Here is a 25,157-nt window from a genome sequence, read left to right on the forward strand (position 1 = left end):
TAGAAGTAGAACTTTTAGCTCAGCAATAAAAAGTCCCCTGGCAATACACTGCTGTGAATACAGTGCTCTGTACCTACATGTCTGGGAGATGCTTATAGCCCAAAAGCACATCTTACTGTTTAGGGTTATTTTTTAAAAATCCTGTGTGACTCACGAAGACCCTAAGGGTAACAAGAATCAAGAAAGTCCCCTAATTCACAGCAATCAACATTAGAAACATGAATGAGCTCATGCTCTGAGCTGGGGTATTGACAAAGACATGGGCTCCTTCCATTGACTGGAGACCCATTTGCTGAACTCTGAGTTTTGCTCTCCTGAATTCACACACATTGTGGCTTCTCTGCTTGTCCAGTAATGTAGGCACCAGTTTGCACCAAATTAAATTATGAACCTTAAGCTCACACATGACAAGTTGAAATGGTTGACCCTGAATTTCTTGCTCTCTTGAACTCTCCACCAACTCTCCTATTCACTCCTTTTTTACATTCACAATCCCTTAGCTACCTCAAGGAAGATGCAGCCAGCATTACAAATTTCTATTTTGATCACCACTGGTGACAGGGCTGACAACAAGCATCGTTGCATTTGTAACACACATAACTGAGGGCTGTGCTACGAATGGCACTGCTCAGTGGGAGTCCAGCTGTGAACTCCCCAGAACTCCCCAATATGCTTTTGCTTCGTGTGATTATTAAAAAAAAAACTTATAAAGTAAGTCATAACATTAAGTTCTTAGTCTGCTGCCTAGAATATGTACTGATGGCCTCTTCCCATTGCCATAACCATGTAATGAGACTGATGCTAGAAAATAAAACAGCTCAAGGCATGTTCCTCAGCAGTCCCGTCCCGTTTGTGATTTGTACACAGACCCCCGGCCGGCGACCGGAGCCCAGCTGTGAACTCCCCAGAGCTGGAACTCTGTCCCCAGAGCAGGGCCAGCCCAGAGCCCATGTTGGCCAGCCCAGCAGCCCATTCCCAGAGCAGGGCCAGCCCAGAGCCTGTGTGGGGCAGCCCAGCAGCCCGTTCCCAGAGCAGGGGAAAGGCCAGAGCCCGTGCTGGCCAGCCCAGCAGCCCGTTCCCAGAGCAGGGACAGCCCAGAGCCCGTGCTGGCCAGCCCAGCAGCCCGTTCCCAGAGCAGGGCAGCCCAGAGCCTGTTCCCAGAGCAGGGCAGCCCAGCACCCCGTTCCCAGAGCAGGGCAGCCCAGAGCCCGTGTGGGGCAGCCCAGCAGCCCGTTCCCAGAGCAGGGCAGCCCAGCAGCCCGTTCCCAGAGCAGGGCAGCCCAGCAGCCCAGCAGCCCGTTCCCAGAGCAGGGACAGCCCAGAGCCCGTGCTGGCCAGCCCAGCAGCCCGTTCCCAGAGCAGGGCAGCCCAGCAGCCCGTTCCCAGAGCAGGGCAGCCCAGCAGCCCAGCAGCCCGTTCCCAGAGCAGGGCAGCCCAGCAGCCCGTTCCCAGAGCAGGGCCGCCCAGCAGCCCGTTCCCAGAGCAGGCAGCCCAGCAGCGTTACCTCCACGCAGTTGTCGCAGACGCTGCAGTGGGAGCAGCGGGGCGGGCGGTAGAAGTGGCAGGTCGCGCACCACTTCATCCGTACTTGGATTCCTTTGATCTCCACGTTCTTGTACAGCGGCGCACGGAAGTCGTCGTCCTTATCCTCATCCTCGTCCGCTGCTCAACGCAAAACTCAGAGTTAGGGCAGGTAGCACAGGGCAAGGAGAAAAGAGCTAATCCTGTCAGCCCCTGGGCCACAGGGACACTGCACAGTGCCCTTATTGTGTTGTGTTATGTGATGGTTTATCACCTCAGCCCTGCTTAAGAAAAGAGACCATTTAAAAAGAAATGCACAAAAAAAACCCCAGTCTATAACAGACAAATATATACTGGGAAGAAAAAATATTCTTCTAGATTCCTGTGATCTTTATTTGTTTCCTCCTGACAGAAAATCTAAGAAGTTCACATCTATTTAACACCTGGTTAAACATTATAGTGCAGCTGGCATTGGTTGACTGGCTCCAAATTAGGTGGAATTTGATAATGTTGTCCCAGAGGAGCATCAATTACTGTCATGCAGTTCTATATTAAATCTTCTCTAGATGTGTTATCATGATCCAATTTCCATTGACTTCAGAGGGAATTTCTACCTTCACCTAGATGAGCTTGGGATCTGGCTCAGCTACAGTATTTATCTGCAAGTATTCTCTGGATTAACGTTTGTGTGTGGAAGCAGAGTGCTGTACTGGCACCATTCCCTATAATTTTCCTTCCTAACTAGTCAGTGGGACTCTCAGAGAGAGCCAGACTCTAAATCCCTTAGGCACTTCTATAAATACAGTCTTTAGGTTCTCCAATACCATTATAAACCTGCCCAGGCTGTGTAATACATGTGGGCAGATGAAAACAAGACACCGGAACAGTCAAACCATTTAAGCTCTTATAAAAAATCTGACTATGCTGACAAAAAGTCTGTACATTATATATACCTACATGCATTTAAACATGTTCCTTTTGCAGAATTCAAACACAGAGTTTGTACAAAACAGATCCACATCAAAAATACTGAAAGCCGATTGTAGTTGGTATAATTAGCCAGCAAAAAACATTGCCAGTCTCAGCCTAGAGACTGTAAATCAGATTTTTCAAGGCAGCCCAAATTGCAGTTACTTGATACTTCCTTTCCTACTCATTCATTCTGGTGTATTACCAGAAATTCACTCACACAGAGCCAATACTGATTCATAGCAGAAGGATTCAGAGAGCCAACAAATTAAAAAAAAATATAAAAATGAGTAACAGAGCTGTGAGCTTGATTAAGCTCCTCTTCAACAAGCTGGGTTTCTGCAGCCCAACTTTTATCATTTCCCCCCACAGGCCAAGTTCTATCTGCCAGATGGGCAAGCTCATATAATATAGCTGGAAATGTGCTTACTTCCAGTTTCCAGAGACCTGAGCAGAAGAATACATTGACAAAGGAATGTATCTTACTACACAGATTCTCATACACTGACCCACTGACATGGAGCAGCCCAGTCTCATATTTTTCTAACAGATTCTTGATGGCTTCCTTAAGGAATTGTGTGATTTCATTAGTCTCAGCTTTTGTACTACTTATTCATTGGTTTTGTTTTGAAGTAAATTCCTAACTATCAGAAATGTGCTAAGAAGCTTGAAAACCAAGAAGACTGAACCTGATTTCAACAGCAGAAAGCAAATGGAGTGATTGTGTATTCATTTTAAGTCCCTCCTACAATTCCTGAACTCCTTGCGCTGGCAGCTCTGCGGGCGGCGTGGGGTGGTGATAAGCTTTTTTTCACATGCACACTTGTGATCTGAAATAACATCTGCTCCTCTTTCCTCCCAGCACTGGTATTTATAGTCTTTTCCATCTTCTCCCTTATCAGTTTGCTTCCTTCACACATCTGAACTCCTACTCCATTACCTTCTCCCAGGACGAATGCCATGTCTTTTCTCTCCCCTTGCTCCCAGCATCTTCCTGATAAAGCACAGGCACAGAGATGCAAGGCCAAGGCCACAAATGAAGTGAGAGACTGTAGAGGGGTGAACTTTAGGAGCTCCTCCTCTTCCTGCTTTGCTCCTGACTCCCTTGTGTAAAGGGAGATGGGATGGGAGGGAAGGTGATGAGGAAGTTTCTGTTTGATCTCCCTGTGTGTTTTTTCCTTAAATGCAAAGTCCAAAATGAAGAACTTGTTTGCAAAAGGAAGTTAGAGAAGCCCAGAGGAAGGAATGAACTGACAATACATTGAGCACTGATCACTCCCAGGGCCCGGTGATGTCCAGCTCTGCTCTGAGGGAACTGCCCTGCACAAACACACTGGATTCTCAGACTGATAATGTTTAATGTTTAATTAACCACGGCTATCTCTGCTGAGATAAAGAAACTAACAAGTCCAGGAAACTCCTCAAAACTCCTGCATAAGCTCTTTTGAAAGTCACTAGCATTTGTAGCTTTAAGTACCTATACAGCGTATCTGTTGATCTTACACAAGTGACTGGATCTTGCCTCTGCCTTAGATTGCCTTTACACACAATAATTTCCTCAACTGGAGTGCTGCAACACTTAATCAGGGGTTCAGAAGCTTCAGCTGAGAGGAATGGCAGAGAGATGCTCATTATTAGACCATGCTACCTGGAGAAACCTGGCCTTGCTATTCAGGGAAACCAGCAGGACTGGTGCCTTGCTCTTGTCAGGTAGCAATGCAAAACAGACCCTGAACTTGGTGAACAGAGGTGAGGAAGCACAGCTTGCAGACAGCACAGATCCATTGGTTTAGACAGACTGCCTAGAGCAGTCTCTGCTGCAAACTGCATGTGAATAATTATTGGAAGACAGATAAAATGAGGTGATAATTCTCTCATTAGGATGTGTTAAAAGAGATAGCTGCACTGTGGTTCCCATTACAAAAGCTGAGTGATCTCTATCCTATTTAATCAGCTGTGAATCAGTACTAATTTAAGCAGGAATATCTTTCTAAATGTATATATTTTTAGACACTCTAAGGCAAGCCTTAATCATTATCTGTTCTAGCGTTCAATGCTTCTGCATTTCTTTTAAGGTATTCTGGAAGGACTGCTTTGATGAAACTTGCAGGAAGTTTAGCCTCTGCCATGCTCTGCTACCTCTGGTGAAGACAGTGACTTAAATGCAGTGTGCCAGCATGACACAGGGGATAGCAATCAAAATCACATCACTCAGGAGAGCTGTCCAAGGAGAACCATTCTACACAACCCCGTGCCCTCGAGTGCCAGTCTGAGCAAGTGTGAGGACACCCAGGAGCTCAGAAGGGAGCTGGAGGGTGCCCAGCATTTCACTGCCATCTCACCCTAATGACAGTCAAGTATAGTAAATAAATAAATAAAGTATACAAGATCAATCAGCAACTTGTGTGTCTGGATACCTGGCACCTCCTTTGGCTTGGATTTTCAATGTCCCCCTCCCCCCATCCCTGCAACATCCCGATTTCTGTTACCTCGTGGGAAAACTCCAGGGTCCATGAAAGTTGCCATGCTGAAGTTTGCCAGCACAAACAAGAAAACGAGTCCATTGTACACTGGGATGGCTGGGGAGATGGCTTTTGTCAACCAGGGGCACCTGTGGAGAAGAAGAGTCATGGGTAAGGCTTTCAGCTGTAACTCATGGTTTCTTCCCACTCATTACCACCACACAGAAAGTTCTCTGGGCCACCCCAGCCATGCAGCAAGGCTGAATGTGCAGTGCAACAGAAAGTTCCAGGGAGCCAGTTTCAGTGATCACTGCAACACCCTCTGTAAAGCTGCTTTGTTCCAGAGCACAGAAAGCCCTGATTGTTCCCAGGGCTCACAGGGCTTTGCCACCCGATTGCCTCATCTGCAACCTGGCGTTTTACAGCTCTGTGCAGCAGCTTCAGCCCATTGTTGCAATTCTTTTACCTTCTCTGCTGCCTTGTTGCAGCTGGGGTTACTTTCAATTTTCCGTGGTGTAAAGCACAATAGGATTCAAACCACTGATCCCCAAAGCAGGGGCAAAGAGAATCACATTTGCTTTTCACTAAGCTTCCATGGTTTTTAACACTCAGAACCAATACTACAAAACCTCTCCTTGGGGGAAAGTTTTGTCAGACCAGGCTTTGCAGGTGTCAGCAGAAAATGCAATAGCAAAAAGAAAGTAGATGGCATATGCCATGTGAACAATGTTCAGAAGCACCTGAAAGATTTGTTGCTTACCCAGTGAGTGTAACTGAGAGGAACTGAAGATAAAGGGTAAAGGAGAACAAGTAGAACACTTTGGAAAGAGGATGGGGAAATTCTTGTTAATTAGAAGAAAATTGTTCAAACTGCAAAAAACACTTCCTACCAGCAGAGAAGGGCATGATGAGGCAGAAAAGAGCCTGCCTTACAGGCAGCTTCACCAAATAAAAAGCAGTGTGCATTCACTCAGCCATTCACAACCTCTGAACACTCCACCAAATGCATTTCTCCTGCAGGAGGAGGTTTGGTGTTACAGGGCCACTGAGAAGAAAAATCTGATCAATCTCATGATACTTGCAAATATAAATAAGGAAGAATGTGGGTCAAAGTATGCAATTGAAAAAAAGACCCCTACTGAGCTGCTCCTTAGATTTCCACTTGTTTTGACAGCCAAGGACCCTTCCAAGGCTGCTGAGCAGGCAGACATTTAGCAATGCCTGCTGCCATTAGCATAAAGCACACTCTGGCCCATGTATTCTGGTATTTTCCCTGCATTACATCTACAATTGGGTCTGATTGCCTGCCAGACTGAAGCCTGAGCAAACAAGGAGAAAACAACAAGCAAGCAGCCCTCTTCCACGAATTTGCACTGGGTTTGCTAGCAAGAGGCTGCTTTGAACAGCTGAGAATGGTGTTACTGACCTTGAAGGGACACTGTCAAACCTGCTCTTGTGACCACTGTTAGGAAGTCACCACGTTTTCTTCTCCTGTTTCTTTGTGGGCAGACAAAAAGAGATTGTTCTGCATTCCCCGCCTCTTCACTGCTGGGCTTTTACCACAGCACTGGTGCAAACTGCTTTTAAAAGGACTTTCCTTGTGTGTGCTTCACTCAGCCTAGCCTGGAGTGAGAAAATATGCACAAGTCCTGCCCAGGGTGAAAGAACTATAAAGCCATGAGCAAGACACCTCTGTGGCCAGGGCCAAACCTCCAGGCTGACTAAGGGAGAAGGAGAAAAAACCAGCCAAAGACAGCTTGACTGCAGGAGGTACCTTCCCTAGGAACCTCTTGTTTCCCAAAAGATGGAATTTCAACAAGCAGAGAGCTCACTCTGACTTGCTGCCTTGCTCAGTTTGCCTCAGAGCAGCTGCTGATGACTGCAAACCAAAGCAAGGCACAAGTTTCTCACTTGCCAGGAAAGGTGCTGCTGCAGTGACCTTGCCAAGCAAACTGCAGGCCTGCCACTAACAACAGTTTCTGCCACATCCTCTGGAGGAAAGTAAAATAAGTCCTGAAGTAAGCGGTTATAAAATCAATTCTACTCAGGGAAGAGTTCTTCCCTCTAAATTATAGTAAAATTAGATTCAGTAATGGGCATGACTGACTTAATTTCTTCCCATGAAGAAATTGCCTACACAGAGAAAGATTATGAAGTTACCCATTGCTTGTCAAGCATGGAGGAGAGATGTCCTTGGCAGTAAAGTCACGTAGGTTGGCAAATCAAGGGACAGGAAACCCTTTCTTACAGATAACCAGTTACTCTGAATGAGATTATAATTGGAGAGACTGTCTCAGATTATTAATGCAAGCAGTTTTTAACATTCTCATTTATGATTTATTTTGTCATGTTCCCAACAAATATATCAAAATATTAGGAAGAATTTTAGCCATAAGATAAACTGCACAGCACATTTAATGAGTAAACAGTGTATCTGAAAAGACTTCACGGAAGTTGAAATAAAGAATAGAGTGAGTCACTGCACATACTTGCCACAAGGTCAGTTCACAATCCTTCCATTTCTTCTTCCCAGAATTGTTATGCAGCATCACAGATTACATAAAATTAGATGGGACAAAAGAGGACTCATTTGTAAACTTAACTGGCCAATAAAAACAGATGTGGAGATCAAGTCCTGGCTCATAACTGTAAAGAGGTCTGAAAAAAAATAATCCAATAGGATTCACCAAAATGATGCAGCCTCCCTGCCCCTCACTAATGCACATATGATTTCTGGCAAAATGACAGAAATTCTAATCAGAGCCTAGCAGGTTGTTTTATCACTAACCCATCATGTGAAAGCCTGGCTTCTGCCCCTCTGCCTCAAGAAGAAAGCTGCACAAGTGTTGAAGCAGGACCTGTAGCAAGTTCTTTTTACTTTGTGCATATCCTCTCTCCAGGAGATCTACTTCCAGCAGCAATTGTGCCTATTATATAGGAACAATTATAGCTGAACTTCTCCTTTCCTTTTTCCTAACAGAAGCTGTTGTGAATCCAGACAAACAGCACACAGGATTTAAAGCTTTCTTTGGCTGGTGAACCCAAAATTTCAAGAGGCTGCAGTTTTGTGTCTTTAAATCATCTCATAGTGGAATTATATATCAGGAAGGGTACCACAACTTTTATAGGGCTACAAGAATTACACAGAGCCAGGACCAGTGTATGATCCCCTAATGAAGCACCACCAGATTTTTCTCTGAGACAGTAATTGTACAATGTGTGTCCTATTCCAAGTTAATTTGGATTCCTCCCTTGAACCAGAAGACCTGCAGGGTAATGTTGCAGGTACCAGCCATACTGCTCAAGGACTGCTCCAAAGAACAACTTCCCTTTCTTTGTTTACTGCAGAGGTTCAGAGCCAGCACACAGCACCATGGCACGCTGGGGATAATTACAGATCTCAAATTTTCCCAAACAAAGCACACAATTACACAGGCAGCATTTCCCTCATAATTATACTTCTCTGACACACAGTGATTCTGTTCATAACTCAGTGGAGAGTAATTCAGGGCGACAGATTTAATCTCATTTATCCTATTTGCTCTTGAAACCCTATCCTAATAAAACAGAAAGTTAAAAAGATTAACAAATAGGATCACACAACTTGCTAGGTGTCAGATAGACTTAGCATGATCAGCTGCCTTCCTCTGCTAAATTAAACAACAAATAATCCTTTTTGCTTTTTTGCCTGGTGCTTTGTAGCAAGACATGTTTGTGTCTTACAATTCTAGTTCACCTATGATTAAGTAATTGAACAGGACATTTTTCTTGAATCCTGCTCTAAATTAATATTTTGCATTTTTCATTAAAACATTGTTAGAGGACAGTAGGCCACAGAGAATGGAGCCTGGAATTGCAAGAACCAGGTTCTAGTCTTGGTTCTGACATTGCCCCACAAGCCACCAAAAGTCACCTACTGCCCCCAGCCACCCCAGTTCCATATTCTGCAAATGAGACCAAACCCTGCCAGATCACCACTCTGCAGGGCAGAGAGTCTGAAAGTCTGAAAGCACCTCTGTTAGGGCCAGGCTGGTGTCTGTGGTGTTTGTGCCCCTGAAGGCAGCTCTGGGCACCCAGCAGCCTCCCCTGAACAGGGCATGGTGTGAGGATGGGTCTGTGATTTAGCCAGCAAACAAGGCTGGTTCATTTTACACCTGCCTGCAGCACCACAAGCACAGGTGAGCACATCTGGAGGCCAGAGACAAGGAGCAGGACATGGGGCAGGAGGTCACAACCCTGCCCTTTGCTGAAGCTGCTTGTGCAGTGCACAGAGATGTGGGAACCTCAGGAGATGGCCATCCAGGTTTGGACACTTATCCACATCTAACAAGAAGGCTCTCAAGGATTGTCTAATTGGCTGCTCAGCTGCACCTGATATTTGATCTGAGATCCTTCCCCTCAGCCTCAAAGAGATGGCTGATGCACAACAAAACTATTTCTCCACAAATCACAAGGCATGGGGTCACATGGAAAAGAAAGCACCTCTTAGCTCAAATGTGCTCCTGCCATCACAGTGGTAAAAGAGTAATGTGGAACAGCTGATTCAGTGCATGCAAGTAGAAGCAGTTCAGTAAAGTAGGGACTAATTAGATAAGAGGGGTCAACAAGCAAATATAATTTGACTAAGAACAAGTACTAATTTCACTGGAAACTTTCAAACAATGTCCACAGACTGTAGAAGCCTGTCCCTGACTCCTTTCCAAGAGCTTCTAGCCAAACCCTGACTGCTAAGAACATATTTGCACTGTAAAATCCATACAAACAATTCCTAATCATCTGACCAAAGATTTAACATTTCTAATATCAACCCTAGGAGCTGGAACCAACATCTGGGCTATCCAAAAGCTGCCCTGTCTTGTAAGGCAAAAGAGCCAGGAAGGCTGAGAGGACACACCAGAGCAGGGACAGGTCCACAGAGGTAAAAGTCCTCAAGCAGCACTGCACCAGCTGGAACATAAATGAAAGGGCTGTCAACTGTCTGATTCTTACACCCACACTGTAGAAGGATCTGGAGTTGGATGTAAACATTGTACTTTAAAGACCATTCCATCAGTTTTATGTGGAACAGAGAAGGTGCAAGACATCCTGAAGGCTGTGCATGGCCCAGTCTGCACCACAGAGCAGAGAAGGGCAGAGATCTCTTAGTCTTTAGCAGTGTTAATCTAAAACATTTCTCACATTTCCCAGTCTGGGCGAGTTTTTTCTATTTATATGATTTTTCCTACCCTGAAATTACAGAAAAGTACCTTTCTGGAATAGTAACAGAAGAAAAAAAAATTGCTCATTTTCCATTTTTTGTCACTATCAAAGACAGCATGAAGATTATTGTACATCTAAAAATATTTTCCAAGGTGCTGAGACATCTGTAGGTTTAACAAGGCATCACTGGAAACAGTCAGAAGAGAATTTATGTGAGTGTCATAACCAATGTGAAACAGAACAGCAGGTCTTGTGAAAATAGCAGGAGGTTCTGGACTGTCAGGTTCTTTGCTCAGCTCTGCACATCAGATTTTGATAAGTGAACTAATTTCTGCACCATATCTTACTCATTGGCAAGACTGCAGATAATACATCGTTGCCATAGCACTACACTCTGTGAGTATGGCAGTTGTACTGACAGAAAGTGATATCAAAGTAAAGGATAACAAATCCAAATGTTACCAAAAAATGGGAAAAGGACGAGTAAATACTGGAAAATTTATTACTGAAAAGCAGTAAATTATGAGAGCTGATTGCTACATAGAACAGCTCACACTGGTGATAAATAGGACCTACCAAAACATCTACCCTGATTCTTCAGATGAAATTATCCAGCAGAAGAGGCAAAAAATCACCCCAAATCCCACCACCAAAAACCTCATTAATTTCATGAGTCCCTTGCTCACTGAAATATAGATGAACACTAGAGACAGAGGTTCAAATCCATCACCTGCTTAACTGTGTTTAATTATTCACAAGAAATGTGCTGGGCTGGAATTCACTCAGGTTTAACAAGAGCTGATGGGGTTTCAGTGAACTTTCCACTACACTCTGGACTCCATCCAAAGGCTAGTGGTTCATGTCTGGCAACTTCCAGATCAGAGGAGCTAAATCAATTAAAAAGTCAACTTGAGATGTAATGGTCCTTGGTGAAAAATCTTATCCAGGCTATACATCACCCCCAAAGTAAAACACAATCTGCCCTTTTCACAAAGCTGCCTGAAAGCTCTGGATCATGTTCCCTTCCTCCCTTTTTTAACAGTCTCCAAATATCGGAGAAAAGCCAGTATTGTCATGTGAACTAATGTGGGAGAAACACAGAAAGTAACAAGAATACCAACAACCCAGTCTGAGTGAGACCACCACAGGTGCAAACTCACCCACCACCCTCACGTTCAGAAGCTGTGCAGCCACCCCAGACCCACTGTCCAGGCACAGGCTGACCCTGCAGCCAGTGGGCAGCAGGTGCTGTGTGAGCTGTGTGACTTCACATGGTGTGCACAGCCAGCAGAGAGGCCTGGCCTGGGCTCAGGGCTCAGGGCTCAGGCCTTGCAGAGATGCTCTCTGCACACTCAGTGAGCCCAGGAAGCTGAAAGAGCCACCCCAATTATAGCCAAGCCATTGGCTACTGCCAGGAGCTGCTCTCACACTGCTCAGAGCAGGGCTTGGGCAGGCAGGGCTGGGCTCACCTGCAAACACACAGCAACCCAGCAAAATCCTGCTTTGAAATGTGCTCTGTTCTGCAGGAGTTCAGGCCCTACTCAGAGTCAGTCTGCACTTACTGACATCCAGGAAGGCCCAGGAGAGAGGTTTTGATGTACTTGTAGAGGAATATTCTGTAATAGTGCAGCAGCCCTTGGAATGCCCAGCTCTTGGTTTGCACTGCACACTGATCCGGGCACAGCCAGGCTGCATTTCAGAGCACACAGGAACATTTTTGTATGACAAGAGGATGATGCTCACAAGAGGATGATGCTCACAGCAAAGTGAGTAGGAGGTCTTCGTGGCACTTCAAGTGTCTAATGGGCTGTGAGCAGCATCACCAGAGCAGCAGAGAATGCTCTGGTGCCTCAGGAAAGGAGCCAATTGCCAGTGCTTGGGCAAGTCAGAGCAGATTGTGGGTGCAGGCACATGGAGTGAGCACGCAAATCCAGAGTCTAACACCTTTTGTTTGCTTTTTCAATCCTGGACTTTGCAAAGCCTAAAATGCCACACAAGCTGGAAGAGGCAAGGAAAATGCAATCCAGGGCTTCCCAGACATGCATCAACCTTTTGTTAATCCCATGCTGGGCAGCTGGAAATGAACTCTGCTTTTTCCAGCAGCCAGTAGGAGAGCTGAGTGTATGGGTGGTGTTTGGGTCATGACAGAAGAGAAGGGCAATAGCTGCAAAATAATCACAGCAGGAGAGACACTAGTTGCCCTGTCACACTGAAATTTTAAACACACTTGGTTGGCAAAAAAAGGAGCTCAGTAACATTCCTGTGCAGTTCTGTCTGCACAGGGCTGGCCACAGGCATCCCTGCAGTGCAACAGCTGAGTGACATCCAGCCCATTCCAAAGGTCACACAAGCAAGTCATCAAGCCATGGAAACCTTGCTAAATAGGAAATCAGAGAATTATCTCTGAAAGATGCTGTATGAACCAGTAATTCATAACACAGCAGGGCTCTCAGTGCATGAGGCTGCACTGCCCTGTCTGTGCTCCCCTGTGCATCACTTCAGCAGTAATGACAGTGCAGCTGCCCAGGCCAGTGTCCAGGGAGGGCAGAAGGTACCTCACAGTGTCTGAGAGGGACCCACAACTCTACACAAGCTGAGCTTTTCTGAGCATTTTTGCAAACACCATGTGGAACGCAGACTTGTGCTTCCAATTTGTAAACATCAGAACTATGAAATGAATGTCACACTGACTACAGCAGTGCTGAAAAGGACAGCCCCTCATCCAGAGTCCTCCAGATCCCATTTCCCTGAGGAGTAAAGAACATGGTTTATTTGGTCACCACCAGTGACTCTCATGACCTTCCAGACCTCTCAGCAATCAGTAACACAGGTTTTTGCTGGATAGCAGGAATGGCATTTGCCAGATCCCCAGATGGAAAAAAGGCACAGGAGAGCTCCTCCCTGGCTGAAGGATGTTCTCCTGTTTCTCTGTTGTCTTCATCCTTCTCAATACACACATGAACCCAGCAATGGGGAAAGCTAAGGTGGGCTGCTGCTACAGAGTTGCTTTTTAAGACAAGTTTAAATTATCAGCAGCCTAATTCAGACACACTCAAGGTGACCCCAGCTACTGGCACTCAAGGATTTGTACCCTTGCTCACTGTATTCCCCAACCACAGAACTTCTAGTACACATTCAGTGTTTGAATTCCTGACATAGTGGGGTAGTGGAAACAAGGCAGATCATTTTAAGTATGTGGTGATGAGAGAGAGAGAGAGAGAGAGAAACAAGAAATATTATGATATAAGGAGGGAGGTGGTGACTTCAGTGAAAAGGCAGTCTATATTACCCTTGTTGAAAAGTTAATTTGATTTTTTAGATATTCCTTTTCCACATGAGCTCAGTAGAAAGAAATTAAACTTCACAAGACACCATCCCTTTACAGCTTCTGGAGCAATTACCTAACTAAAAGACAGCATCTATTAGATTAAAGTATGTGCCACTTAAATTAACAATGAGCCAATATGCAGAAGAAGCATTCAGTGTGAGCTCTGAACTCTGTGATCATGTCCTCGATGGATTAGCAGAGAACAGGGTACCACAATGAGCTTTCAAAGATGCAGGGCAAAAGAAGAAAAGCAGGAACAGCAGCAGAGCTGGCCCTGCCAGGGATGTTGCATGACCAGCCCTGGAGGGACAGGATGGACCATCCACTGCAGGTGAGGTCTGACACTGTCCCCACCACCGAGGAGTCTGGCAGGGCAAATGTACCAATGCACCAAATAAATGTACCAGTGTACCAAAGGTACCAATGCACCAAATAAATGTACCAATGTACCAAATCACCAAATAAATGTACCAATGTACCAAAGGTACCAATGTACCAAAGGTACCAATGCACCAAATAAATGTACCAATGTACCAAAGGTACCAATGTACCAAATAAATGTACCAACGTACCAAGGGTACCAATGTACCAATGCCCCAAATAAGTGTACCAATGTACTAATGCACCAAATAAATGTACCAATGCACCAAATAAATGTACCAATGCACCAAATAAATGTACCAATGTACCAAAGGTACCAATGTACCAAAGGTACCAATGCACCAAATAAATGTACCAATGTACCAATGCACCAAATAAATGTACCAATGCACCAAATAAATGTACCAATGCACCAAATAAATGTACCAATGTACCAAAGGTACCAATGTACCAATGCCCCAAATAAGTGTACCAATGTACTAATGCACCAAATAAATGTACCAATGTACCAAAGGTACCAATGTACCAATGCACCAAATAAATGTACCAAAGGTACCAATGTACCAATGTACCAATGCCCCAAATAAATGTACCAATGTACCAAAGGTACCAATGTACCAAATAAATGTACCAATGTACCAAAGGTACCAATGTACCAATGCACCAAATAAATGTACCAAAGGTACCAATGTACCAAATAAATGTACCAATGTACCAATGTACTAATGTCCCAAATAAATGTACAATGTACCAATGCACCAAAGGTACCAATGTACCAATGTACCAATGTCCCAAATAAATGTACCAATGTACCAATGCCCCAAATAAATGTACCAATGTACCAAAGGTACCAATGCACTGATGTAGCAATGTACCCAAACCCAGCTGGCTCTGACAGATCTGCCAGCTGCTCTGTGCAGGGCTGGGGCACTACAGAGACTTGGACAAAGGAGGGGCAGGAAAATCCTGTCAGGTGGGTGATAACAGTTCAATTTCTTCCATGACTGGAAAATGCTGTTCAGGAAATTTACAACTAATTGAGACCAGAGTTTCTAGCAGACCTGTCTGGATCTTGTATTGCCTTTGAAATCTGGAAACAATACCTGTCCATGGCCTGAATAACATGCTTCAGAACTGCTGCACAGGGTCATTCATCTATGCAGTCGCTTGCCCATGTGGGGAAAGAAAACCAGTTCCAATCTGAACTCTCTTGTTTCAAGATTTCCAGACACATGGAGCAGCAAAATTACTGCAGTTATTGCAGGCTTCCCCTGTGTGAACCAAAATGATTAGGGACTTCATATTTTACAGAAGAGATGGAGAAAACAAAGAGATAAAGGCACCTCTATTGCAAATAGATACAGAAGATAGGGTAGAAAGCGTAAACATTCTCATATATCAAGTACTGGAGCAAATATATAATAATAAAACAAAAGTCTCTCTTAGAATCTCATCTTTAATTTCCCTCTGGAATATCCTCTTGAAGGGGTTTTATGGAAACCTGAACTAGGAGCATGACATTTTTATACCTCATTCTCACTACACTGAAAAGGAACATTTGCACAGCAGGTATAAGCCTTAATATATTAAGATTTTACACAGGGAATGAAAAATCAAAATTATTTTAGCTGATTTAAGAAAAGAAAAATATAAGAGACCATCATGTTTCAACATATAAAACTTTACATTTGGGAAGAACATACTCCTGTGACCACCTGCTTTGGGATGTTTCACCCAATCTTAAGGCATCAGCTTGAAGGTCCCAGTCACCTTTTGAAACTGGACATCAGAGGAGAATCATCAGTGATTCAGCCTATTATGGCAACACCTTTAATCATAAAATGCAACAGACCTAACATTTATGACCAAGGTAACAAAACTGACCAGGACACCACCCATGCAGCCCCCTGCTACACAAACACCACGTGCACCCCTCTCCTGGCCATGCACTGCCCTGAAACCAAACACATTTTTATACCCCACGTCTTTCCCTGCAGGGTGGATGCCAGCAACAGCAGGGCAGAACTGGGATCTTCCCAAACTGCTTCCCTGCCCATTTCTGCTGGAGGTCTGGGACTGTTCTGGGGCTCAAGGACTGAGCTGAAAAATCCTCATTTCTTCCAGCAGAGGGTAGTGGGACACACAAGCCTGCAAGCAAATGTGTAAGATTATATTGCAAGTGAGGGAAACAACAGTTCAAACCAAACCAAGGGTGCAAAAACACAACTCCACTGCCTAACCTGGTGGAAATGTTACAAAACCAAACACATTTCTTCATTTGTTTTCATCAAATGAAGAAACACATCAAACTCAGCTTGTTCTCACTATCTCCAGCCTCCCCCTGTAACAACATTATCTTCATTCCCCTTTCTAATTTTGGGAAGGACACCCCCAGGCAGCAGCAGAGTCAAAAGAGCCTTTTTCTAAACATCTCTACGAGAAATCTGCCTTTTCCTTCCCTCTGTGGAACTATTCTCCTTTCCTTGGATCTCCTTGACTTTCAGACATTGTTTCATCTTCTCTCCCTCCCTTTGTCCTGTTCTAAATCAAATGACTGAGCAGTCCCACACGTCCTGCTGCAGCAGAGCAGCACGATGCAGTTGCTGCTTTCATCTGGCTGTGTGGCCACTCCAAGGCATTCCCAGGTGCCTCCCTGGGTCTGGGAGCCCATGGAGCTGCACACAGGTGTCCCAGGCTCAGGGCAAAGGTGACACATGCAGAGGCTCTTCCCCAGCATTCTCTCAACAGACACCAAGAAGAACAACTAAGGGAGAACAGTCACAGCCTTCTCAAACTATTAAATCACTGTCCCAAGACTCCCCTGCCTGCACATCAATGACTGAAACATCTCTGCTTACCATCTAACAGGATTAGGGCAGGCTTCTGCAGGCAGCTTCTCCTGCAGGGAAGATCTTATTACAGAACCCATAAAAAACCAAAATGCTTTTGGGGACCAATAAAAACCTAAAACAGACCACAGTGACTGTCACATTAATAGTAATTTTTTAAAATTTAAATAATGAAACCTAGCAGCATCACCTCCTGAGGTCTAAGTGTCTCTGTCAGCTTAGACAAAATATAAAGCCAGTCTTCCAATATTTGTGCTGGAGCACAGGTATTCAATTCAGGCTGACAGAAAACAAAATTACTTTCTTAGAAAACATCCTATGAGGGGATAGCATCTTAATTACAGAGACAGGGAAATGGGATTCAGGCTGGTATAGAGACAGGGAAATGGGATTGAGGCTGGTGTATAGATTTGTTTCTTGTCAATCCCACTCCAAAATGCACAAGGTGAGGATCCCCCCCAGCAGCCACAAAGGTGGGGAAGTGTCAATGCTTCACTTTTGTATTACTGACGATACCCCCAAACTCAGAACTTTTAAAGGCAGAGGAAGAGCTTGCTCACACAGTGCAGTGGACACAGGGTAGCTGTTAATCCCTCACTGCTCACTAAAAGCCCATGGGTTTGGTCATTTTGGGGTGTGTTTCTTTGGCAGGATCACAGAGTAACCAGGAAAGCTACAATTATGCACTGGATGTGATGAATGAAAACCCTTCCAACTCTGTGGCCATAATTCAGGAACATAAGCTAATTACAATTACCTGAGATACATTAACAAAACTTAATACTCTCAAGTCAAAATGGGACAATTAGCAGCTCCTGTACCAAAATAGAAGACTATGGAAATGACATATGTGCCACCATCTGCTAATGATATGCAATACACAAACCAATTCAGGAATGGAAAAGAAAAGAAAAATAAAAAAAGAAACAGTTTCTTGATGAAACTTGTTCCTATTTCCAAGAATCAAAGTGAATATTCAGCTTAAACATTGCACTTTCCAGATTCCCAGCTTGGACCAGAATGAAGAGTGTCCAGCATCTTATGCTTTAACTGTTGAGAGACTTCCAGGCCAAATTTTCAACCAGAGGTCTGGCTCCAGATCTGAACTGTGGGATGGTTTGTCTGTGGAGTTCTGTCCTTGCTTCCAGTGGCAATAGCTTGCACTAATATGTGTACTTTTAAAATAACCAGTTGCTCCTGAACTTTGTTAAGTTCTTAATTAATATTTTTTCCCTTGATTTAATTTAAAAGGTAGAGACCATCATTCTCCTTGTCAGAAAAAAAAAAATGAACATTTACTTCTTGTTGAACAGCTGTCACAGTGTAATGAAAATAATTTACTGTTCAGTGTTTTTGAATGAATCTCTTATCCCTCCTGTCCTTTCTTCCTTGAATATTTCCTGAAATAAACCACCAGCAAACTAATTTTGGCTTATACTAGAGAACTTATTAACTCTGGGATACCTCACTGCCCTTTACACTCCTCTTTAAAAGCAGATGAATCTGCCACAGTGGATAGGGGAAATGTGGAGCTGCACATCACAGGAGAACAGCCACAGAGATATAAGCAAAGCATGCTAAGATGAAACTTCTCCATCATCTCCTTTTACTGAGGGGACAAAATAAAAAAAAAGAAAATCAAAGTAATCAGAAAATCCAAGCACAGAGCTGCAACTCGTACTCTGAGGAAAACTTTGAAGAAAACTTGTAATTTCTGAAATTGTAGTACAGTGCACCTGGTTCCACAGGTCAAGTACAAGGTAGAAATGAACCATGTTCTGGGGAGTTAAATCCCTGAAGTACCCTCTGGTGAATATGAAAAGCAATTTCTTTTTCAGAGCCAGAAGAGTGGCTTTTTTATGTTTTAGTTCCAGGATGCACATTTGATTCATCCAGATAATATTTTTCTCACCCACCCAATGGACTAAAAACAGGCTTTTGCTTATTTACCTGAAGAAGCACAGTCAGGTATTTTGAGTGACCTGGGTGGGGGGGACATTTTTTTCACCAGTTTGTTCATATATTCCACAATTCAGCACAGTTTTTTTCCCTCTGGAAACACCTCACTTTTAACATTAACTTCAGCAATTTTGGGAAGTTTTCCATTTAAACTAATACAAAGATATGTCAATAAAAGTTAACTGGAAGGTATTATAGCCTGTCCCAAGAGAAGTTCACCAACTAGGGACAATGACTTACTAAAAGAATGGCTGAAATTAATGACTCTCAGCAAGAGACTGGTACATCCTTAAACAAGAGATTTACACTGCTGCAGGTTGGGCAAGGAGATGCAGATGAGGAGTGGGGCCCATCCTCTTCCTCATCCTCTGTCACAACAGCCCTCCCAAAGCTTCTTGCTTGTGATATTAATCCTGCCACACTTACAGGCCTGCTTCCACACACCACAGAGAGGAAAAGAGCCTTTAACATTGTTTATTCCTTGGACATGAGTGACACACTCATTTTATCAGCTCTTCAACATCTGCTGTTCAACAATAAACAGAGATATCAGCAGGTTTTATTTTTTTTTTTACAATACCAGATCCATCAAGTCATTGACAAGTTAACAAATGTGCTTGCTTTTCATGGTGCTTTGCTTTGATTTTTTGTAATTAAACATAAGATTGTTTGGATCTTGTCTTTTCCCTCGAAATGGAGCACTGCCACACAGCAGTTTAACTCTGTATTTAACTTCTAAAGCATCATATTTTCTCTCCACCCTCCCCAGGACAGCTCAAGGCAAACCACAGTCCCTGGGACATCTGGAGGTTGGGGTTTGACTGCATCCCTTCCTGCCATGAACAAAAGCAATCAGCTTTGCTGAATTAATAATTATTTAGGAATTGTTAGTATTTCTGAATTGCAAAACTCCATGCTTGCAAAGGCTGTAGAGAACACAGCCCTCCTTCAGAGGGCTATTAGAAAGAAAATAAAAGCTCCATGTTAGCTGTCTTAACTGTGCAAGATGAGAAAATGCATCTGCCTTGTTTCTTTAGTAACTGCTATGCAGCAGCTCCTTTGGTATTCCTTGTTTCTCTCAAATTCACATAACCATGGCTTAGTTTAACCAGGGACTTTTTGTGGATGTTGGAAAAACATAACAGCTAGAGAGAATGATATGGTTATGCTAAAGATACAGTAAACACAGCCAGCAAGAAAATGCAAGTATCCTCATTCTGAATAGGAACAGATGCCAAGACAGCAGAACCCTGCCTTGAACTGGAAATGTTTTCAGTTATTCACAATTTGTGCCAACAAAACAAAAAAGGGGTTAAAGTGAATTCAGAACATCCTAACAGATGTAGAAAAAGCAGAGGCTGTGCAGAGGGTGTGCTCCCATGGAGCCCCTGTGCCAGTGCTCCAGACAGTGAGGGGCCTCTCAGTGATGGTTTAACTGAGAACTTAAACCATCCCAGCAAAGCCCTTTGGGAAAGCCATCCTGGGTGTGCACTTCTGGCAGAAGGGCTGCCTGGGCAGAGGGGAGGAGCAGCCAAGGAGAACAGATTCCCTTTCTACCAGGATTCTGTTTCCTACGTGTTTGGTTGGACTGCGAGCCCTCGCCTGCACAAACACGCGGGCGTTGAATTGTTCAAATTACACAGCCTTGTGTTGCTCATTTACAACAGCACAGCCAGCGACAAAGAAAAGAACTTGAAGTGCTCATTGCCCTTCAAACAGGAAGAAAGCCCGTGGTGACAGGCTAGAGAATGCGTGGCTTGTTTTTCCACCACCCCACGATGCACACACACACCACACGGAGCTCGGGACGCTCCAGAACAGTCTGCACACAGGCTCACTGTGTCTGCAGGAGAGTTAAACCTCCAGCTCCCCCTCCCTGAGCCAGGAGCACAAAGCACGAAAAGCAGAACCTCTCTGGAACATCTCTCTTGCAAATTGTTGCAATTTCCCATCTGTCTTCAGCTTGGATGACTTTGCCAGGTCCACGGGGGACGATTTCCAGCATTCGTTTTGGATTAAGGGTTCCCTGAGTGTGACTCAGGAGGCAGAGTAAATGACCTGCAGCTGCCTCTCACAGCCATGGCAAATGGTGAAAGTGCCAGTCCCAAGGGGCCCTGCTAGTGGGTCCTAAGCCAGTTAAAATCCAGCAGTGACCACCTGATCTCAAATTATAGGAACCAATGACTGTGTCAAGTTGATTTGCAGACTGATAACAATGTGAAAGATTTGTTGGATAACCTCCATCAGAAAGGACAGGACTTGTTCAGGCTATTTTTTTTTTTATAACTAGCAAAGTTGTTGGCTGAACCAATCCAATTCATTTTTTTCTACTAATGAAATCTATTGTTTGTCATTTGCTTTTGTGCTGAAAACTACTTCTAACACCACACCTTGCTTTGTGTGCAAACAATATTACAAACAGTTGTGTTTGGCTTGACACCTAGTCTAACTTCACAGAAGTTCACAAAGACTAACAGGCATAATAAGAACAGCATCTCCTGGATCAAAAACTGTTTTCACAAAGGACACATAAATTTGCTCATTATTTCTATGGAAACTTCTGGGCTTTGGAAATTTCTGGACTTTCCAGTAGGCACAAAGTACTTTTTCTAGCGAATAGGAAAAACATGTTTTACCTTTGTCTTTTATGATGGCATTTTCTATATACTCAGTGAAAGCCAACACTACAACACTGTGTTACTGTACCTTCCCCTCAATTTTCAGTTTCTATAAATTTTAGCCAATCAATGTTGTTGTCTCCAGTGCTACATGGACTTTCCTGTACTGTAACAGTCACAAGTGGAGGCCAGGCTGTGAGAGTCACCTTGAAATCTTTTGCACCTGAAGCATCCCATCTCTGCAGAGTGGATACACCCTCACAAGTGGATGCTGCCAGCCAGTATTGGGTAATTAACTGCAGTCTGGTAGAAAAATTGTATTAGCACAGCCAAGTCTAACATCGATCTACCAGGTCAGTGCAAATCTGCAATGCAGATGCAGAAGCCCATTTAGTCAGTTTGCTTAAGTATTTTAATTTCAGTAACTGAAGCAACTCTACCAGTTTGCTGCTCAGCATCTTCCACACTGTGGCAGATTCTGCAAAACTGACCTTAACTCACTGAGTGCTCTGTGTTTGAAACAGGGGCAGTGCCTGCAGTGTGTGCAGACTGCTCAGAGACTCAGACACAGCAACTAAATAAGCATAAAGAAACACAGAGCTGTGGGTATTACAATCATTTAATGCTCCCTCATCTCCTGCCACTACAGCTGTGTGAGAGGAAAATGGGTCAAGGAAAGATACACCCTCAACTTTCAGATACTTCCAGTTATGCCCTGTCTTAATGTGGCTGCAAACTCTGGTCCCTCAGAGCTTTGGCAACCACTCACTGCAACTCCACTGTGTCAGACTCTACTCCATATTCTCATTTAAACCAATTACAATGTGGACTTTGCAATTCATTGATAACATAAAACAGACTAACAGACTAACATGGTGCCTAGGCACACAGGAAGACAACTTTCCCTGGGTGTAAGTGCATCCCTGCCTTCTGATCCAAGATCTGACAGGAGCAGGACTGTAGTACAAGCACAGGAATCAAAAAACTACCTTCCAGCACAGCTGGAGCTGAGCACCGGCTGGAGCCAGCCTTGAGTCTGTCAAAAGGACAGACAGAAGCCTCAAACCTTTGCCTTCCAGAGAAGATGGGCACCAACACCGTCACCAACATGCTGCTGTACCAGCTGGTACTGTCTGCAGAGCAGCACACAGAAAGGAAACAGCACTTCCTACAGCTTTTCCTACAACTTCCATTTGCATCAAGGAGTGAACTAGTTAAACCACTGCTCTGTGCCAGCTGATAAATTCTGTTCAGAAACTAAGTAAGCATTTTGAAAAAGGTTTAATACAGCTGCCTGGGGGCCTGGCAAGATGCAGGAAACTTATGTGACCCACTTATATTGCTGATCAGAAGCCTCTTCCTAGCACATGGTGAGATGGTGCATGAGGACAGTCAGAGAAACTTCAGGGGAAAGCTCTGTACAAAAATATTCTGCCATTCATTGTCTCCCACTTTCATTACCATCATCATGTAACATCACAGCTCTTCTGGGCCTTTTTCCTCAAACAATTCCTCTAACTTTTGATTTGAACTTGTTTCATTCAATTGAGCTTTCTCTTAACTCTGAAAAACTTTGCATACTAAAAATGTGTCAGGAATACTCCCTGTGCATAAAGAATTTACACACTATGCAGCAAGAATCTTTTATAATTGTTTACTTCTGACCAGAAAGAAGCCCCTGATGGCTCATAAGTGGCAGCAATGGTAAAGTAGGAGTAAAATGCTGCAGCCATGAAAGAGAAAAATAATGTAGTTGAATCATGAAGTAGATGCTTGGAACATATGTCAAGGCCAGATCAAAACAGCCAATTGTTGCTATTATCTACTTAATCTTCTGTTGTGTGGAAAAGGGAGTTAGGAAATTCTTTTCAGCCAACGTGTCTGTCTAAGCCAATGCCCAAGGCAAATAATGCTCTAAACAATAAGGCATTTTGTTTAACTCTGCAATAAATATTAAATTTGCAAAGACAGCTGTTTGGTTGCAGTCTCCTCCTGCAATTTCCAGTCAATGTTTCACATTTACACAAATGTATAACAGTACATAATCCTCCCACCCTCAAGTCTCAGCTCCTTGAGAGAGTAGGCAAAGAGTGGAAACTGGGGCTTAGAAGTTTAATCCTCGAAACAAAAAATTAGATCTCTTCCTTGAGAGTTGCCACATGGTGTCTGTTCAAAAAAGTGACATTTGTAAATTTTTACTTTACAGTTATTGAAATCTTTTCACAAGATTATCAATCACAGAGCAGTTTCACTGCAGAAGGAAAAATTGACAGGAGCAGCTCTTGTGGCACAGGAACTTGGAACAACCATAGGTCAGGGCAGCAATTTTTAACCTTTGTTTTCAGGGGAGCCTGACCTTGACAAATTACCAGCAGCATCTGCCTGTACCATGAAGTGATCCCTGGTCTTTTAGCAGCTGTATTATTCATAGAGGAGATTAACATTATTGTTTGCCCTACTGTTTGATTGTGAAAAGCTAATAAATCAAATTTGGCTGGAAAAGGTACATGCAAATCCATGCTATTATACTGAAGATGTCAGTAAAGCAAGTCAAATCCAAACCAAGAAATCTTAATTTAAAGGAACAGTACCCTGAAGGTACACTTACCTTCCTCTAAACTCAGTAAAGCTCTATCATCTGTCTTTGACCACTGGGAACACAATATTCATTCACAGATTATAATATAGACTGTAGAAAGAGAGAAGCATGTAAGTTTTAAAATATTTAATAACCCTCAAAATGCAGGGTTCTGGAAGCTCACAACTCTTTGCCAAACAGTTATCCATTCTTGCACTCCCACCAAACTCTGCTAAATTTTCCATTCCAAGACCATCAGAGTCTCCTGAATAAAAATGAAGAGACATGGTTGTTTGCAGATACAGGAGCAGACAGAGCCTCTCCACCATAAGCATTCTCACCCATGATCAGATTTCTGCATGATGGCTCAGAACACCAGAGATGCTAATCCTGTCACTGCTGAAAACTCCTGAGGATAAAAAAGTTTTGAATCTAACATCATCCTTCTGGGAAAAAATGTAACTTTTTTCCTATATGATTCAATGCAAGGCACAAGTCCTTGTGTTCAGTGGGATGAGTACAAATCTTTAACTTGATTTGGATCCTTGACCCTTTCCATTTAGAAGTTAACTTGCATATAGCCACACTAAGGCTAAAATAAATACATTTTAATAGAACCACAGACCATCCATGGACTGGATCTACAGCACAAAAACTCAGGTGTCTGATGTGCTACTGAAACTGCAGATGTTTGAAGTGTGGAAGGAGGAAAAGCACAGCTCTTGCTTCCCCTTCCCTCCTTCCTCAGCAGGCACACAGCCCATGCCTTGACAGCAGAGTTCTCCCAGTTTGGTTTCCTGGGAGTTTCTAATGGCTGCACACCAAGCCAAATGTTCACTTTGCTATCAACATAGCCAGGGGGCTTAGAGATGCTCGCCAGCCCTTGTTCAACCACTGTTTCTGCTTTACAACATGTCATGCTTGGTGATATTGAAAGGAAAAGCCAATAAAAGGAAAAATTAATCTTGTGATTAAACAAAACACTTTGGATTGCTGGCTGCTGCCACTGGCACCAAGCCACCTTCTTCGAGGACAGAATAGAACCTGCCTGCTGTCTTCACCAACAAAAGGATTTTTACAAAATAAGGGTGTCTTGCAATGAATGATCAAAAGGAGCAGCTTGGCAAATGGACCCGGCCAATCCTTAATTACAGTTTGGTCTGACCCCAGCTTAAAGATGATTTTGCTCAGTTCCAGAATGACACGATCTTGCTCTTGCAGAATTTCTGCATGCCATATAACTTAAATCTAAATTCACAAAACACAGAATTTATAGCAAATTTGTAAGAGAAA

At 43.7% G+C, this 25,157-nt stretch overlaps 1 protein-coding gene across 3 annotated transcripts in view; it reads right to left on the reverse strand.

Annotated features, from left to right (window-relative positions):
- Nucleotides 1-25,157, reverse strand: part of ZDHHC8 (zinc finger DHHC-type palmitoyltransferase 8) — a 112,897-nt gene that overhangs the window by 22,246 nt on the left and 65,494 nt on the right. For all 3 annotated transcript variants that reach the window (XR_009115360.1, XR_009115359.1, XM_058037113.1), the window contains exons 2-3: nt 4,980-5,101; nt 1,505-1,662 (exon numbers count right to left, since the gene is read on the reverse strand). Coding sequence is in view for 1 of the 3 variants with exons in the window: in XM_058037113.1 (XP_057893096.1) it covers nt 1,505-1,662; nt 4,980-5,101 (280 nt within the window). In the remaining 2 variants the exon portion in view is untranslated. The remainder of the gene's footprint in view (nt 1-1,504; nt 1,663-4,979; nt 5,102-25,157) is intronic.

This window comes from Melospiza georgiana, chromosome 18 (genome assembly GCF_028018845.1).
Source record: "Melospiza georgiana isolate bMelGeo1 chromosome 18, bMelGeo1.pri, whole genome shotgun sequence".
Classification (NCBI taxonomy): domain Eukaryota; kingdom Metazoa; phylum Chordata; class Aves; order Passeriformes; family Passerellidae; genus Melospiza; species Melospiza georgiana.